The sequence below is a fragment of the Lethenteron reissneri genome, chromosome 65 (assembly GCF_015708825.2).
Source record: "Lethenteron reissneri isolate LAM-NWPU_2019-01 chromosome 65, ASM1570882v1, whole genome shotgun sequence".
NCBI lineage: Eukaryota > Metazoa > Chordata > Hyperoartia > Petromyzontiformes > Petromyzontidae > Lethenteron > Lethenteron reissneri.
The window spans coordinates 7,298,674-7,316,235 of NC_083843.1; the positions used below are offsets into that span (position 1 = coordinate 7,298,674).

Below are 17,562 nucleotides of genomic sequence, written 5' to 3' on the forward strand. Positions count from 1 at the left end.
TAAATGCCTTTATGGTGCCGATAAGTTGTTGTAGTAAATACGAGGCCTAGTCAGTAACGAAGCCTGCGACTTTCCTTATTGTGGATGTTACTTGTGATTTAGTAGGTCGAGTCAGACTTGTGCCTATGTTGCGATTCTGAGAGTAAAGATGACGAAGAATCTCATCCACAGTTTAGTGTTATGTGTAATGCTGTACTTTTGGGGTGCAGTGGGATGAATACACGATGTGCCTGTATGCAACGCACCGGCTTGTGCTTTTGTCTAGTTGTTCAGTGGTAATGTAGGGGCCTGGTCCGTCCAGGATCTATTGTTATATAAGACAATGTTCTGATGCTGTGGTGTTCATTGTGTTGGTGTTTCCAGATTATAACAGATGCTGTATCTGTGTTTTCTCAGCAGTTTTCCCTTGTTACAATCAATAAATGACGATTGGAGTTGGACGTTCATCCTGGCTCCGAGGGTTTATTGAACGCAAGGTTATCTACTCGACTAGTGGTGCAACGCAGCGCACAGCGAGGCCGAGATATCATATCAGCTCAACGAATTGACTGATACCATTATCACGTCCGGACATTTGTAGCGGCAGCCAAATACTCCAAACGGGTGACGTTGATTTTAAATGTGGGGGGAAATAAAACCGGAGGACCCGGATAAAAATCCACGCAGTGACCACCATGGGGAGAGAGAGAAGCAGGCTCCCAATACACAGCATCAGGCATCGTCAGGTTCGAGATTGGACCCACGATCTCTTGCATATGAAGCGAGGTAGTTAACATCTCATAGCCACCGTGGCACCTCGCAAACTCTACACTGATCAGTGATCTTTTTGTAATAGCACCGTTTTAAATCTGTGGTAAAACTGGCTCTGACTCAAGGATAGAACCCCTAACATCTGCCAGTGCAGTCCATGTTCTCCTATAACGCGGTGGCGGTTGCAGTAGGAGTAGTAATTGAGTTCCTGAAGAACACCGCGCTATGAAAAAAATCGAGTTAGAATAATGTGGGGAGTCGAAAGCACAATCCACGTAACACAGGGCCTGGACGAAGACTGAGGAAGGCGCTTGCAGAGGGTAGCTGCGTCTACTAGAAGTATCCAGCAGTAGCCCAGTGCCTCGTGCGATGGTGACGATGCTGCTGCCGCTACGCCGAGGCGGCTGCGTTGCGACTCGCGTGTTTCCTACTCGCGTTAACAGTGACGAGGTGCTGTCTGCGTCTCTCTGTCTTCAGACGAGGAGGCGGTCGTGAACTGCTCCATCGCTCAGGACACCGAGTGTTGGTGCAGGGAAGGGCTTAAGAGAGAAGCCGATGACTCACAGCGCTGTGTTCCCGACGACTCACGGACCGGTGTCCATCAAGGGTATAAGACAGGTTAGGCCGTACAAACTTAAAAACGATTAAACATGTTTTTATTTTATTTCACCAGGCGTAAAGCCCCGCTACTCATGATTACAGCAGTACATACCGACTCTGGTGGTACCTGCTATCACTACAGTAGTACATGCTGACTCTATAGCAGTATTTATCGACTGTATAGCACAAAGTACTCACCTGACAGAGTGGCGTGGTGAGGCCTAGTCCTGTGCAGAGCCTCTGGCCTCGCCTAGATTGTCCAGCCGGCCGAGGTGGCACCTTGGCAGGCTAGGGCTGGGCTGCTACCCCTGACCCCCCCCCCCCCCAGGCACGATGTCCCCGGCCGCTCTGCAGTAATATCTACGGCCTATAGTGGTAGCATCTCGCGACTGTATAGTAGTAATAACTGCACGCATCAGGGTGGGGGGGACATGAGACAGTGACGATTTTACCTGAACGTTTAGTGTATTTTTATAGCATTTTTAACGCGAATGAAAATGTCCCCCTCACTCCCACTGGAGGAGTGCGACTTGGCATGGGCCGTCCTCCCCACCAAAGGCACGTGAGTTGGTATGGTCGTGCACGCGTAATAAATAAATAAGTAAGAAAGTGCACAGAAATCGCACTAAATCGCTAATTAAACTAATTTAAAGTTGACGGATGTGAAAAAGGAATAGCGCTTGCTCACCATGGGGCTTACGGCGTGGTACCTGGCTATTTTTTTTACTTAAACCCCACCGTTGGAGTGGCAAGCGGGTGACCACACACAAACCCCGCCACAAACAAACACCGCCACACATCCACACACAAACCCCGCCAGAAACCCACACACAACTTTTAACTTTTTTATATATATCGGGGTGGGTATGTTCTTCAGGAACACAACTACGCTACTGCGTGTTGTAGGAGAACACGGACTGCACATTGTCTCCAAACGTCTGCACGTGATGATGATGATGAAGTTTACACCTGTGAATTGCGCTGACTTCTCTCTGAATGTGAAAGTTCAATGTTCTGGTTTTCTCGTATAATCTTTGATTTTTTAATCTTTTTTTATTCAACACGCACAGCTGCCATTGGATTGGCGTTCACCCTCGTAAGCATACTCGCGCTGAAATTAGGAGTGATCGTCTTCAAGGGACGAGACTTGCCGACATTAGGATGCACGTACCAGCACGGTAAGCGCAACGCACCGTCCTAAAAGATGTAAAGCAAAACAGCGGTCCTTTTGGTTTACAACGCCATCGATTAAAGATATTTAGAGCCACCTCCCATAGGGGGGGTCCACGTTGTTTCTCATTAACGGTACATTTTCGATCAATGACTCGCGTGCGTGTCTGTTTTACGACATCACGTGGACACGCCGATTTCGGCCAATCAGAGCCGCTCCTGAGTGGACTCGCATACCTGTCAACCCCTTATCAGTGCCCCTACCTTACCACAGACCAATTCAGACCATATTGGTCACCCCGTGCCCCTTATAAATCTCAACATCCATACTACAGTCCCATCACAAGGGAGAAACACAAACAAATAGGCAAAAATAGTATTTGCCCGTATTGAAACGGCTGTATACCATATGGACCTAAAAACTCAATTTCCCTGTACAAGAATACAGCTGTGGTAATGGGCAAAACCTGCATGGGTTTTATTATTATTACGTCCAAACCCACCGCTTCACGGATGTGTTGCAGTTTCTCATTCTACGGCGACCACCCTTCATTGTGTCGTTGCATTGGTCCTCCTCTCTCTCTAGTCAAGATGTCAGGATGCTTTCCTGACTAGGGGTGCCACGGTGTCTAGGAGATGTTAACTACCTTGCCTGGTATACAAGAAGTCGTGCTTTCGATCCCGACCCTGATGCCTGTTGCTGTATATTTGGAGTTTGCGTCTCTTCTCTCTCCTCGTGGTGGTCATAATGGTCGCGTGGATTTTTCTCCGGGTCCTCCGGTTTTTTCCCTCCACATTTAAAATCAATGTCATGGCGTTCAGAGAGTGTTTGGCTGCTGCTATACATTTCCACACGACGATGATAATGATATCATCCACTTCGTTGAGCTCTCATTTGTGTGGGCCAGGTCGCTTTAAAAAAATACGCTCAGTGGAGCCTTACCTGCTAAAATAAAAACAAGTATTTATGGCGACAATTTTTTAGACTAGTGTAAACTGCTTTTATTTGACAAACAAATTATACATGAAGTAGAATAGAGAGTGGTATTCCTTAATATATCAATCATATAGACTTACTTTTCACACCGATGGTTGTGCAGTATACATTTGCAATGGGTAACTGAGCATGCTCTGTTTAGGTACTGTACCACGTTATGATCCACCATCCCATCTGTAACAGTAGTACCAGTACTAAAGGCAGTACCTACTACGACTAGTAGTAGTAAAATCTACTACTACCTGTAGTAGTACTTGTCGTAATAATAGGTACTGTACCACGTTATGACCCACTATCCCATCTCTAAAAGCAGTACCTAGTTCTAGTAGCAGAACCTTAACGTTACGATTCACCGTCCATCTCTTTGCTTCGATTGAAGTACTTTCGATCTGTTTGTTAAGGAAACGCATCCTGGACGTAAAACCGGGGTACGCCTATACTGTACTAAGTTGAAATAAGACACGATGCTTTGTTCGGTATCTGATAGCAGCAGAAGCATTGTCATCTCACTCTCACGTCTTAATTCCACAGGCGCTGCAATCGAAGGGTACCGAATTGTTCCTTCCCAAATTCTGGAAATGCAAACAGATGGATATCAGGTAAACTCACCACTGGAAACACTCGCACTCTCCTTACTCTTCAGGCTTGGACACATATGTATGTATGTACGTTGAACTTGCTTCACACCGTAAGTAGCCAACTGTGCAAATCTGTGGGTCTCTATGGGTCTGGGTGTCTGTGTGTCTCTGTGTATGTATGTGTGTATGTATGTATGTTGAACTTCTTTCGCACCATACGTAGCCAACCATGCTAAACAGGAGGAAGGATACAGTCCGTGTTCTCATCAAACGCGCGGTAGAGTAGTTGCTTTCCTGACGAACACCGTGTGATGGAAAAAATCGTGTAATAATACATCATAAATAATACAGGGGTGAGTATGAAGCACAGTCCGTGATAACGCGCGAGACAATGCGTAACGCAGGGCCTGAACAAAGACCGAGGCACATGTAGCGTAGCAGCGTCGAGAAGCATCCAGCAGCATCCCAATGCCTCATGCGATGACAACGATGCTACGCCGGAGGTAGCCATATTACAAGCACCACTCATTCCCCATGAGCCCTGTGACGTAGCAGTTCTGTTTGCTCAATCGTCTCATAGATCCAATTCGAATTGTGAAAAAAACAACTCCTATGGGGCATTACAGGAGACCACGTACCGCCTAACCACCGGGGTCCAATTCTACCGTGGTTACATTGCATGCATCTCGCGTTGCTCCACCGCAGGTGGAGATTGGGAGCGAGGTGGTGAATCTCACCTGCGACAGCAGCGAGAACATCAAGGCATCAATCCGGGTGGATCCCTCGCACCTCCTACAGCACCTCAATAACTTCAATATGATCCCGGCCAACGTCTATGAAGAGGCGAAAGACAGGAGTGGCAGGGAGTGCGTGGAGCTCATACTGAGCCACTTCACCGGCCAGGGGGAGCTGGGCTGTGAGAAACTCTGGGAGGTTCTCTACTACTTCAGGAACAACTACGTGCAGCTGCGGAAAAAGGTCCACAGCAGCGGTATGACGGCCCTCAATGTCACCCGTCCCAGGTGGATGGCAAACTTGTGGCTCCGGGAGCCGCATGCTGGTGGCTCTGGGACTGTGCCCCACCCCCCCTTGTGACTCTTTAACTCCTCCACCACCCCTTTCGACTCTTTGGTTCCTCCCCCCCTCTTTGTGGCTCCGTGGCTGCCCCACTCTGACAATGCACAAACGGTGAAAACACCCCTACCTCCACCGTCGTCGTGCTGCTGTTCAAACCCCCGCAATGGTGCTACAAATGGTGATGATGTCTTAAATTAGCGAAGAACCACTCCCACGCGTGACGTGTTCGCGGCAAAAAACGTGCAAACAAAACGTGCTCTCGACCAATGTCTTTGTGGCTGTTTACCTTTTTGGCATTATTCTCTCGTCTGAGATCTGGTGGTGCAGATACAAGGCCACAGAGAAGGCTGCCGTACCCTGGTGTGGTAGGCCGATCGGTTTCAAAGACGACACACGCACAGTGATCCCTTACCGACCGCCAGGTTTTAGTATCCGCGGATGCACCTGTTTACATACCTGTCAAACCCTTATCAGTGCCCTACCTTATCACAGAACAATTCAGACCTTATTGGAAAGTCCCATCTCAAGGGAGAAACAGAGACAAACACATTTTGTTGCCCATATTGAAACAGCTGTATGCCGTATGGACCTTAAAACTCAATTTCCCTTTACAAGAATATGGGCTCAACCGTATGGGTCTACACGGTATGTTTTTACCAACCGCGCTACCGCAAGCATCTCGGCCTGAGTGATATGCGAATCGCGAGAGTCGCGGCTTTACTACTCCCAGGTGCGGGCGGTTTCCCCGCTCTTCCGTTCCCTCCGCGGTGCCGCCGTACACTTTCAGTTGATTCTCCCGGCCCCTTCTCGCCCAGCCCGTTCCAAGTTCCGCCAGCCTGTCTCCGTGCGCTTTCGCTGGAGCGCTCTCGGTTCGCCGTTATCGCCCGATTCTCCAGCCTCCGCTTCAATCTCTTCCATTTTCTCCTCTCGAGAACCCCGGAAGGATAGCCGCAATGACCTTCCCACTCTACTCCCAGTGCTGTCCTTCAGGCCCTCACCCAGGGCATCCGGCCTGAGCTTGGAAATGCAGCGGCGATGACAACGCCTTGGCCTTCTTGCCGAGGAGTCTGGCTTCCATCCTGACCACGAGGAAGGCTTTTGTTGGGGGGGGGGGAGGGTACAAGCCTGCGTCTCGTGGGGGAGGGAGGGGGGGCGTTATAACGTGGCCCTTTCCCCCTTTTCCCCAAGGGTCCAGTCGTCCAGAGGGCTTCCCGTGTTCTGAGAGTGGTCCGTTTAATTGTTGCCGTGGGGTGCATCAGTTGTCTTGAGTCTCCAGGGGTAAGAGAGATCCGTATTACGCAGCTTACCCTGTTGTGATGTCATCCCAAGTCCAGTGGGAGCGAATACATGTGTGGTTAATGCGGACTTGATTCCTCGCCAAAAGGTATCATACCTTTGGGTGTTTGAACACCTTAACATCTCCTGGTGTATTGCCCAACAGGGCAAAGAACACCGATTAAAATGTTTTCACAACTGTAAGAGACGTTGTTGGCTAGGTCCATCTCACGCGGGAAATTGAGCCGCCCAGAAAGGAATTGACACCCGTGACTGTGATTGCCACCCACAGGCGTGGCGGTGCGCTCTGTCCATAGCAAGCAGGCTGACTTGAAGGCGTGGATCGGAAAGAACCCAGGGCACCTTCTCGAGCTGCTGATGAGGCAAGGACGGATCACCACCGAGCTCTTCACCAGGGCCAGGGGCGAGCGAGACGGGTATGAGTGTGCTGCTCGCATCCTCGACTACTTCGTGGAGAGAGGCAATGATGACTGCCTCAAGCTGCTGCTCACTCTGCAGGACGTGGGGCCGGTGTATCCCGAAGTCGAGCGGTGGCTGAGATCCCTCGGTAAGAGAGGGAAAGTTACGCATTCAGAAAGAATGACGAACAAAAAACTAAGAGTAGGTTTCGATTTAAAGCTTTCGTGACTGCAGGGATTCATCTTCTTGGTTCTTTCGGTAAAGTCATGTAGAATGGAAATAATAAAATAATAAAAATAAAACATAATAAAATACAATTCTCACGACGTTTCGGCCACAACGCAAGCAGCCGTCCTTAGGTGAAGAACAGGTCGGTCGAGAAGACAGAGTCTGAATGACTCCCGTGACTATGAATGACTCTGTCTTTTCGACAGACCTGTTCTTCACCTGAGGACGGCTGCTTGCGTTGTGGCCGAAACGTCGTGAGAATTATTTTATTATGTTTTATTTTTATTATTTTATTATTTCCATTCTACGTGACTTTACCGAAAGAACCAAGAAGACTAAGAGTAGGCTTTACTATCCCCCTTTTCTGGTGATTAAACTGTAAACTATTTTTTATTTTATTTTATGAGACATAGGCCCTCCTGAGCTACGTCGCTCTTTTTCAGTTAGATCGCGTACCTATAAATGTGTCGTTAAACCCTCGACCACCCGACACACTCAATTAGTAAGAATTGTCACGTAAACAGAACATGCCAATTCGTTACTAGTCCGTAAAGTCATGTAGTTAGAAATAAAATAAAATAAAACAAATCACGGCGTTTCGATTGCAACACAAGGAATCGCCCACTTCAGCAATTTTTAACTTTAACCATTCGGATAGCTACGTAGAAGCGAATAATCAAATAATACATTATTTAAATGCATGCCTACAACGGGCAGCATACTTCAATAGGGATTACCGTTGGTAGGGCTATTTTAATTAACACAATAGGCAGGAAGGACAAGTTCAAAGGGCTCGCGTAATGCACATGCATAAAGTACGTTGCCTCAATAATCCCCCCACATTGTGCAAGAGCGCAGAAGGGTGGTCAACACATCCACGTCTCTATATAAAGAACGAAACAGGTGGACTTCTCCACAAATCTGGCTGTCGCCTGATGAAGCTAGTTGTAATTACTGGAGAAACGTCGTACTCAGTTTGTAAATAGTGTGACTTGGCTCTCCAACACACAGGTGTGCTGTACTAGTGACGAATTGGCATGTTCTGTTTACTTGACAACCCTTACTCGTTGGCTGTCGGGTGGTGGCGGGTTTTAACGACACATTTATATTTTTATGCGATATAACCCAAAAAACTCTATTATGGATGATATTGGTCGCGAAAGCCTACGTGTTAAATGACAATGAGTATGCATTGGCTGTTGGGTTATTAATATGGTAATCAACGCACATTATGCATGCACATTGTGCTTGTACCTACTGGTGGCGGGTTTGATGACACATTTATATTTACGTGATCTAACCAAAAAAAACCTACATTAAGGTCAATTTACATACCTACACAGAGACCCACATACACACAGACCCACAGAGACCCACAGATTTGCACGTTTGGCTACATACGGTGCGAAATACTTTCAACATACATACACACTACTACGTACTACACTACTTTACAATACACTACTATACACTACACTTTACACAGCCTCCGATTAGTATAGTTGGCTACGTACAAAGGAAGTTCAACATACCCACACCCACTCACTACTGTACACTATACACTACACTATTATCCATTACGCAATACACTACACGATTATACACTACACTACACACTACTATGATGTACACTACTTGAGCATATTGAGACTACATAACAGAAAAAGGAAAGTAGAAACAACAAAATACGAAATGTGCAGTGGACCACCTTCGACTACGGTGATATCTGCCCCATGGATTGTGATTGATGATGAATATGGAAAAGGGTTGAGCAATGCTGTCGCTTTCACTACGTGTCATTAGTCATGTCATTCAGAAAATGACCACCGCCCTTGCCCCCTGTCTTTCAGAATTTCTCAAAGAGATCTCCAACACGTTCATCGTGTGCCTGAACCGGCACTCCGACCACGTGCTTCACGATCGAATCCGCCTCAACAAGACGACGCTGATTAGAGCTCTAGCGAAAGGGCCAAATATGCTGATCGCACAACTTCACAACCGGGGCTTTCTCACCAATAACCACAGACAGGTGGGCGATTTTTGTTTTCTTCTTCATATTTTTCTCTCCATCGAGCGTTTTGAAACTGCTTTCCTTGTACGTGGAAGTCCAGGGTTGGTGGGGGTTTCTGTCGAATGTTTTTGAAAAGTCCTCCTTTTTACACGCTTTAATTTATCTCACTCTGTCTGTTGTATCCTCAACTCTGTATGTAATATCCTCAACTCTTTCCGTTGTCGTATCCTCAAATCTTAAAACTCAATTTTAACCAACTTCCCAATGTCGTATCGACTGCAAACTTAGTATACGTATGTTATACTGATGACAATACTATATTCCATCATAAAAATTCATATATATTTTTAAGCAATGTTTTTTACATCTTATGTTTTTGCTTGGGTCTAATTATTCACGCTCAATTGACGTTGGCTGTAAATCACCACGGTCCCTTATGTTATGGCAAGCTTCGGGGCCACTTCCTGGAGTCGTGGAGTTTTGCCATTACTCGTACGGTACATTTCATTAAAGCGTGTTTTTATAAAAGTATTTTTAAATATTACTTATTAAAACCCACATTTCAGTCAAATGCAAAAAGTAGATAGGTTTGCTTGATCGTTGAAAAGGCATAATATTAAACCAATCAGTCTACCAGATTAAAACTTTCCCGTTCTGATGATGTTAAGTGTAAATCATTGGTCATCCATGTTTTTCTTCCTGTTTCAATCCGATGACGTATGTGTGCATTGTGAGGTTTGCTCTTTATTCTTATTATTAATATGGGAGAGAGAGGAGTTTGGAACCATTTACTCTCCCCATGCAATTCCCTCATTAGTAGAGAGCACCAATGCGGATTATTATAAGAGTGCTTTAACAGTGGTATAAAGATGGACAATAATTCAATCTGGGATACTGCGAGTCTTAACGAGATTTAGAATTTATTAACTATGCCTTGAGACAATTTGTCCAAGGACGAGAATCAAAACAGACAATAATTTCCAACATCTACACAGCGCCCCCACGCATCGACAATTACAAAACACTGAGCTCTACCGACTCCTCGAAACTCCTCGAAACTCGAACAACACACGGCTACACAGCGCCCCCTGTGTGTTGGCAACAACAGAGCGCCGTGGTAATACATAAAACTAGATGACCGTTCGTACCAACTCTCACACACGCTCCGCCCTTCAGTGATGCAATGGGGCAGCATAAATCCAGGGTACACACGGGATCTGCCGTCAAGGCCATGCATAGCCTCAAAGATTCTCAGGACCCGACAGTGGTTGTCTTGGTTTGCATTTATAACTGCGCTCTTGATATATCCACTCAAAAGGCGGTGGTGTCTCGACTTGTTGGAATCCTTCAACCGCAACGTTGAACAGCTCAGCTGCAGTCGTGGTCACGAAGTTTACGTCGTCGGTAGTGCTCTTGAGAGACTCCACGTGGCGACAGTCTTGGGACTTGGCCGGCGCCTCCAACCGCAATGTCGAACAACTCAATGCGGCCGCAGTCTCGGTCCCGGAGCCTTCCGCCTGGCAGTCGTCGCTGGTCTTCTCCGGGAGTCCCTTGGTCGTGGTGTGCGTCGATCGTCGCGTCTCTGTACCCCGGTGGCGCCCCACTTGAATCCACAAATTTAGCCCCGGGCACATGACCTCTCTCTCTCTCTGCCCTTCCTAGCAGCCAATTAGCTGCCTTTTGCTGGGTGGGAGACATTCGTCTCTTGCCTCTCGGCTCCTGTCAATCAACTTGGCATGTGCAGCAACCTCCAATGGGAACCTCGAAAATTAGTTATACTAAAGCCGATTTTTCTTGTTGGCAACACCTGGCCACCAACCATGCATAGCCCCGTCGAACACCCCCCCCTCACCCCCACCACCTAGCCTGTTCCGACTGGCCAATTTGTGTCCTGCCGCCAATTAAGGCCAGACCGAGTGGCACCGTCGCTTCCGGAGGTGGAGGTTGCCAGGGGATTCAACTCCCTGACCACTCACCCACCCCCTTACCTCATGTAACTTTAGCCACCTCGGCATGACAGCGCTCACCCACACCATTACATGCGTCACATAGCGCCCCTGAATACTGAGTACAACCGCAGCTGGGTTTGTCGCCCCCATGCGCCCCCCAACCGCCTGCCGTTTTGTCATTCCCATCGTAGAGCGCAACGTTTGAGTCTGGCTTCGTTGCTCCTTTCTCCCCCCCTCTCTCCTTTCCTTCTCTCGACAGATGCTGATAAACATGGACTCTACTGAGGCCACGGTGCAGCTGCTGGACTTTGTCCTGAGCAAGGATCAGTGGAGCGCCAAGGCTTTCTGGGAGCTCCTGTGGGAGCTGAAGAATTCGTACCCTCAACTCGGGGACACCTTCGATGGCTTCCTGAGGAAACAAGTGGAGGCGAAGAGTAAGCTGGCGGGCTGATGAATGTTGCCAGCTTGGGACACTGGCCGACTGTTCATGGCAACAGTCGCTGAAGTGGAAATTTCACGCTTTTAAAATATGGTGGAAAAACAACACTGGCAGCCGTCCTCAGGTGAAGAACAGGTCTGTCGGAAAGACAGCGTCCGACAGCCCTGTTCTTCACCTGAGGACGGCTGCTTGCGTTGTGGCCGAAACGTCGTGAGATTTATTTTATGATGTTTTATTTTTATTATTTTATTATTTCCCTTCTACGTGACTTTACCGAAAGAACCAAGAAGATGGTGGAATATTATTATTATAAAAAAATATATTTGGAATTTGACCCCGTCAACATTTTGTTCAAGCGTTTAAACTTTACAAGAAAATAATGGGTTTAGGAACTTATTTTGCAATGAGAGACTCCTAAAACGTGGCAATTTCTTGGGATGACGTTTGACTCTCCTCCTCAACAGCAGCAGCAACGTCCAGTGTTGGGGCAGCTGCTGTTAGCAAGTAGCACATGTGAAGGCCGGTACGGCACACAAGAGAGGGTGAGTGGCCAACACCACGCCCAGCCGCATTTATCTCTTCAGCGGCGATGTTTTTACACACCGCACCAGGTACTTATTTTGAGGCTGAGTCGACCTAGAGGAAGCCGACCTAGGGGAAGACCCGGTTCTGATAATCGTCGCTGGTGTTAGCCACGAGCGGGAATCGTACTCGGGTCACCAGGTTCGTGTGCTAATTGCTACCCTACTGCTCCCTATCCAGCAGCCCAACGCAACTTCCTTTGCTTTCCCTATCCCAAGCACTTATCCTCACCCTCCTCTGCCCCCCTCTTCCTCTCTCTCACTCCCCTTTCACCCCCCCCCACATTCCCCCTCTTCTCCAATCTCTGCCTATCCCTTAATTCTAACCAAAATCCCTCTGCTCCTCTTCTCCTAATCACAATCCATCTGCTCCCCTTATCCTAACCACAATCCCTCCCCTTCCTCATAACCACAATTCCTCCGCTCTCTACTCCCTAACCACAATCCCTCCACTCACCCCCTTCTAACCACAATCCCTCCACTCACCCCCTTCTCCATTTCCATTTGTTTTTTTGAGTGAAAACTCGCCCCCACTAAAGAGGGCATTGTACTACTTTACAGTATACATTTATATTCTTGGTTCTTTCGGTAAAGTCACGTAGAAGGGAAATGATAAAATAATAAAAATAAAACATAATACAATTCTCACGACGATATGGCAACAACGCAAGCTGCCGTCCTCAGGTGAAGAACAGAGCTGTCGGAAAGACAACATCCTAATGAACACTGCTAAGCTTGGCAGTGTATTTTAAGCCGGGTGGGAGGAGCAGAGAGCCTTGACAAAGGAGTTTACATATCAACAGAGGAATTTAGCAAATTGATGACAAATACAGATATGGGGTTAGTCATTCCTTGTGGAATGTGTAGGCGGTGGGGGGTCTCAAAGTCATTATGCTTGTGTATTATGTAGGTTTAGCAGTAATAAAGGAAGGGGCATTTTTTATAATTCCAAAGAACTGCAAATACCCTACTACCATACAATAAACCGATGTGAAAAAATAATTTTAATTACATCCATATAATCAATGTACTCAATATACTCTCCAATAAGCTGAGCTATTAACATTAAGTAACTGGGTATACACGACACTATATAATGACTTATTATACCTTCCAATCTAAACTACACTGTATAATATCGTATACACAGCACCAATATAAGCTCTAACATTATGCATTATATTCGTATGTCTCCAACTAAACTTTTTTCTACATCACACAACTATATATCGTACTATACACTGCCATAGACAAACCCCAACAATGAATTAAATACTGCGTTACTATACACTACCCTATACCTTAGACTATACATTGTAATATTACACTATGTATTATTCTACAAACCCTACTGTATACCACACTGCTGCATGTTCACTAAACAATTACAATACTATGTATTACCTTGTACATTATATTAAACATTACACTGTTATACAATTTATTATTATACAATCTGCAATACACCATACCATTGACAGTCGAGTGAAAGGTACTAAGAGGAAGGAAAGACATATGTAATGGGGGAGTGGTAGCAGGAAACTTGCAGCAGAGCAAAGACTCCGATCCATGAGGAGAAAATAAAGGATATATAGTCAATGCCAGCGAATGGAATGCAGTCTGACAGTCACCGTAAACGTGTTCACAATCAATCAAGACCCGAAATGGTTTATCACATCCTTCCAATGATTGCTGAGCCAGAATCCATCTTCTCGGTTGAAATTGTCTCTGTGTTTGTATGTGTGGAAGGCCTCATGAACGAATCTCTCTTGGTAGCCAGATGGCTTGCAGAGAACCTCCGTCTTGGTGAAGTCAATGTCATGTGAGCCCACTAAATTATAACAATGATCTGCCACGGCTGAGGTGTTGGTCCTACCGTGTTTCAGGTCTGCTTTGTAATCACGGATACGGTCTGAGACATGTCGTTTGGTTTCTCCATTGTAACTGCTACCACAGAGGCAACTTAGTTTGTAGACGCCAGGGTACTGTATGTCTGGAATCACATATTTTACGGACGGGACCAGATCGCGGATTTTGTGTACTGTGTTGAATCGGACCTGGATCTTGTGTTTATTCAGGATTTTTGAGATATTTTTGTCACCCCCGCAATGTAGGGTAAGGTGATGGTTTTGAATGGCTCCTCAAGATCCTTCTTCATGGTTGGAGTGATGACTTTGCAGATTGTGTAGTTGGAGTAACCATTAGCCTTGAGAGCTTGGTGTACGTGCTTGAGTTCCCTGGCAATGTGTTCCTGGTTGGAGATGCATTGGGCTCTATGGTGTAGAGTCTTGATGAGGGAATTCTTCTGGGATGAATGGTGGTGGGAATCTGGTTTTAGGTAAGCATCCGTATGGGTAGCTTTCCTGTAGACAGAGTGGCTCATTGAACCATCGGGTCTCTTTTTTATTAGGACATCCAAAAAAGGTAGCTTGTCATCTTTTTCTACTTCCATGGTAAATCTGATGGCTGGGTGTATGGAATTGATGTGGTAGAGGAATTGGTCTCGAGCAGGCCGGCCATGTGGCCAGATGACAAAAGTGTCATCCACGTACCTCTTCCATAAGGTCAGGCGTAGAGTGGCAGTCTGGATGATGGCATCAGTCTCAAATTTCTCCATGAAAACGTTGGCTAAACCCGAGATAGGGGGAGCCCATTGGGGTGCCCTCAGTTTGTGTGTAGAAAGTTCCATTTCAGGTGAAGCATGTATTGGTTAAGCAGTGTCTCACCAGGGGGGGGGGGGGGTACCTCAGTGTTCAGTCGTTGATAAACCAAGTTTCCAATGATTGCGATGGTGTCAAGTAGAGGAACTTTGGTGAATAAGGAAACAACATCAAAACTGACAAACAGCTCGTCTGGGGACAGATTTTGTAGGTAGGACAGGGAAATACCCTTGATTGTCGATACCAGGTGACTAGAAGATAGTCCTCCTACCTACAAAATCAAGACATGGAAAAAATATAAAAATAAGGGGACATGCTCTAAGAAAGTTAAAAGGAGCCTTGCAAAGTTTCCTAAACTGTTCATTGCTCAGAGCCAATCTGAGGGCCGGTGGATGAGAGTTCCAGATCTTAGATGCCACACTCGAGAAGGCCCCTACTACTGCCCAGCGTAGAATGACAAATTATAGGGCCTGGCCTTAGGAGCACAAGGTGTGTATCTACCAGACGTCTGGGGGGTGCCAGACTAGACTGCAGGGACTGAGGTCCAAGGCCGTTTTGATCTTTGTAAGTCAGAACAGCTAACTTAAATTGTATGCAATAGCTGACTTGGTAGCCAGTGCTGATGATGGAGGATTGGTTGTATGTGCTCGAAACGGCTGATACATCTAAGCATGTGGGCCAGCCGCATTCTGCACCAGCTGCAGTTTCCGAACCAGTCCGCGAGGCAGCTCAGCATACAAAGCATTTCCCTAATCCAGACGCTTTGATGCAAAGACGTGAACCAGTGTTTTGAGATCACTAGCAGATACGAGGGGTCACAGCCCTCGGAGCACTCTTCGGTTATTTGGCCACAGCTGCAACCTGAGGGTGCATGGTGAAGCTAAGATCGAACAGTGCACCTAGGTTGTGCACCACTGTCACAGGAAGAGGGCGTACTCCATCAATTAGTGGAGGCTCAAGCTCCCCCTGTCCCATCTTCAGCCGACTCTCTGACCCTACAATAATCAGCTCTGCCTAGTCAGGATTCAGCCTTAGCCAGTTCTGCTGTTACCATGCAGCTACCTCTGCATGTAACCCGTGCCTCTGGATGATAGCTCCCAGCGGCCTAACATAGATGTTGAATAAAAGGGGAGATAAAACTGACCCCCTGAGGGATGCCATAAAGGGAGAGGGTCCAGTAGGGGACACGTCGGGACCCCAGGCAACCTGCTGGGTCCTGCTCTGCAAAAAAGATCCAATCCACTTCAAGGCGGTGCCTTCGATTCCTTCCAGGTCCCGTAGGCACCGCAATAAAACCCCACGATCGATTGTATCAAATACCGCTGACAGGTCCAACATGACAAGGGCTGAAATACAGCCCCTGGTCTTTGCCACGAGGGGATCGTCTGGCATGCAAACCAAGATGGACTCAGTTCCACGATGGGCCCTGAAACCTGATTGAGTGACATCAAAGAAGCACTCGGCTTCAAGACACAACTCCAACTGGGAGGAGGCCACTCTTTCTATAATCTTCCCTAAAAATGGAAAAAAGGAAAGATTGTAGATTGGGCTAAAGTTAGCCAGGATATCAACATCCAGTTCCATTTTATTTAGGAGTGGTCGCACTAAAGCCTTTTTCAGGGGTCCCGGGAACACTCCTCCTGAAAGGGAAGAGTTGACCAATTCGGTCACTGTCGGGATCTCCAGCTCAAATGCCTCCTTAAGAACCCAGGAGGGGCAGGGATCTGAATCACAAGTGGTCCATTTCATCCCCGCAGTGGGCTGGATGAGGTCTGCAGGCAGGACCAGTTAAGCAATCCTCAAAGACGAGAGGAGCCCTTGGGTCCAAGATAGGATCAGCACTAATTGCTCGGCAGATACCCTCTCTAATGCGATCGATCTCATTAGCAAAGAACTATGGACATTATTTGCAGCGCTCTTCAGAAGGAGCAACCTTTATGGACGTACAGTCTTGGTGACTAAAACCGTTGACCATCCTGAACAGTTCAGCAGGGTGGTTTCTTGCCTAGTCAATCCTTATGGCGACATACTTTTTTATTGACCATGAAGATAGCCCCCACGCGTGTACGCCTTTTGACGGGCTCCTAGAGTTGTTCGATCATCATCATCGAGTTGAGATCTGTGTCAGCGTCGTTACATTTCCATAAGTTATACTTTCAAGGCCCAGAGGGCATGAAGATGGCGGCGAAGAGCAGGGTCATTGATAGCAGATCGGAGCACTAAACTGTACTTATCAACTCTTTCATTGATGGTACCACTGTCACAGTAAGAGGAAATATGGGCCGATAAGGCGTCATGATATACGGATGAGGTCGTTATCCTAATGGGCCGAACCCAGCCCCCCTGAAGTCCCCTTCACTGTTGGAGAGGGGTAGGGAGACCCTTAATCTCAGCATGAATCACCGTGTGATCAGTCCGTAGTGCGGACGAAAATGTAATGGCCCAAACTGAGACCCCCTGGGTGAATACTCGGTCGATCGTGTGGTCGTGGTGATCGTGGGTTGGGACCTGAATAAACTGAGTAAATCCCACGGAACCCATCCAAAAGGTCTGTATTCAAACTGTCAGATGGGTCATCCATCCGTGTGTTGAAATATCCCAGAGAATTGTGCAAGGGAATTCCAGGAACAAGGGAGAGCTCACCTCACACAGCTGAGACGTAAAATCACCTTTTCTTTAAGGTGGTCTATAAACAAGGGGTGAAATACAGGCCCTGATTCTCATTCAGGGCACAACGCACGATCATGCATTTAAATGACCCAACTTTGGGACGAGGGCAAATGAAAGATCACCGCGACCCCACCACCTCTCGTTTTACCTGGTCTGG

At 47.1% G+C, this 17,562-nt stretch overlaps 1 protein-coding gene across 1 annotated transcript in view; it reads left to right on the forward strand.

Annotated features, from left to right (window-relative positions):
- LOC133359382 (uncharacterized) overlaps positions 1 to 11,587 on the forward strand; it is a 29,707-nt gene extending 18,120 nt beyond the window's left edge. Inside the window, exons 4-10 of the mRNA XM_061577783.1 lie at positions 1,228 to 1,368; positions 2,421 to 2,528; positions 4,049 to 4,116; positions 4,801 to 5,086; positions 6,740 to 7,015; positions 8,946 to 9,124; positions 11,315 to 11,587. Of these exons, the coding sequence (XP_061433767.1) occupies positions 1,228 to 1,368; positions 2,421 to 2,528; positions 4,049 to 4,116; positions 4,801 to 5,086; positions 6,740 to 7,015; positions 8,946 to 9,124; positions 11,315 to 11,506 (1,250 nt within the window). The 3' untranslated portion in view covers positions 11,507 to 11,587. The remainder of the gene's footprint in view (positions 1 to 1,227; positions 1,369 to 2,420; positions 2,529 to 4,048; positions 4,117 to 4,800; positions 5,087 to 6,739; positions 7,016 to 8,945; positions 9,125 to 11,314) is intronic.
- Positions 11,588 to 17,562: the final 5,975 nt, after the last annotated feature.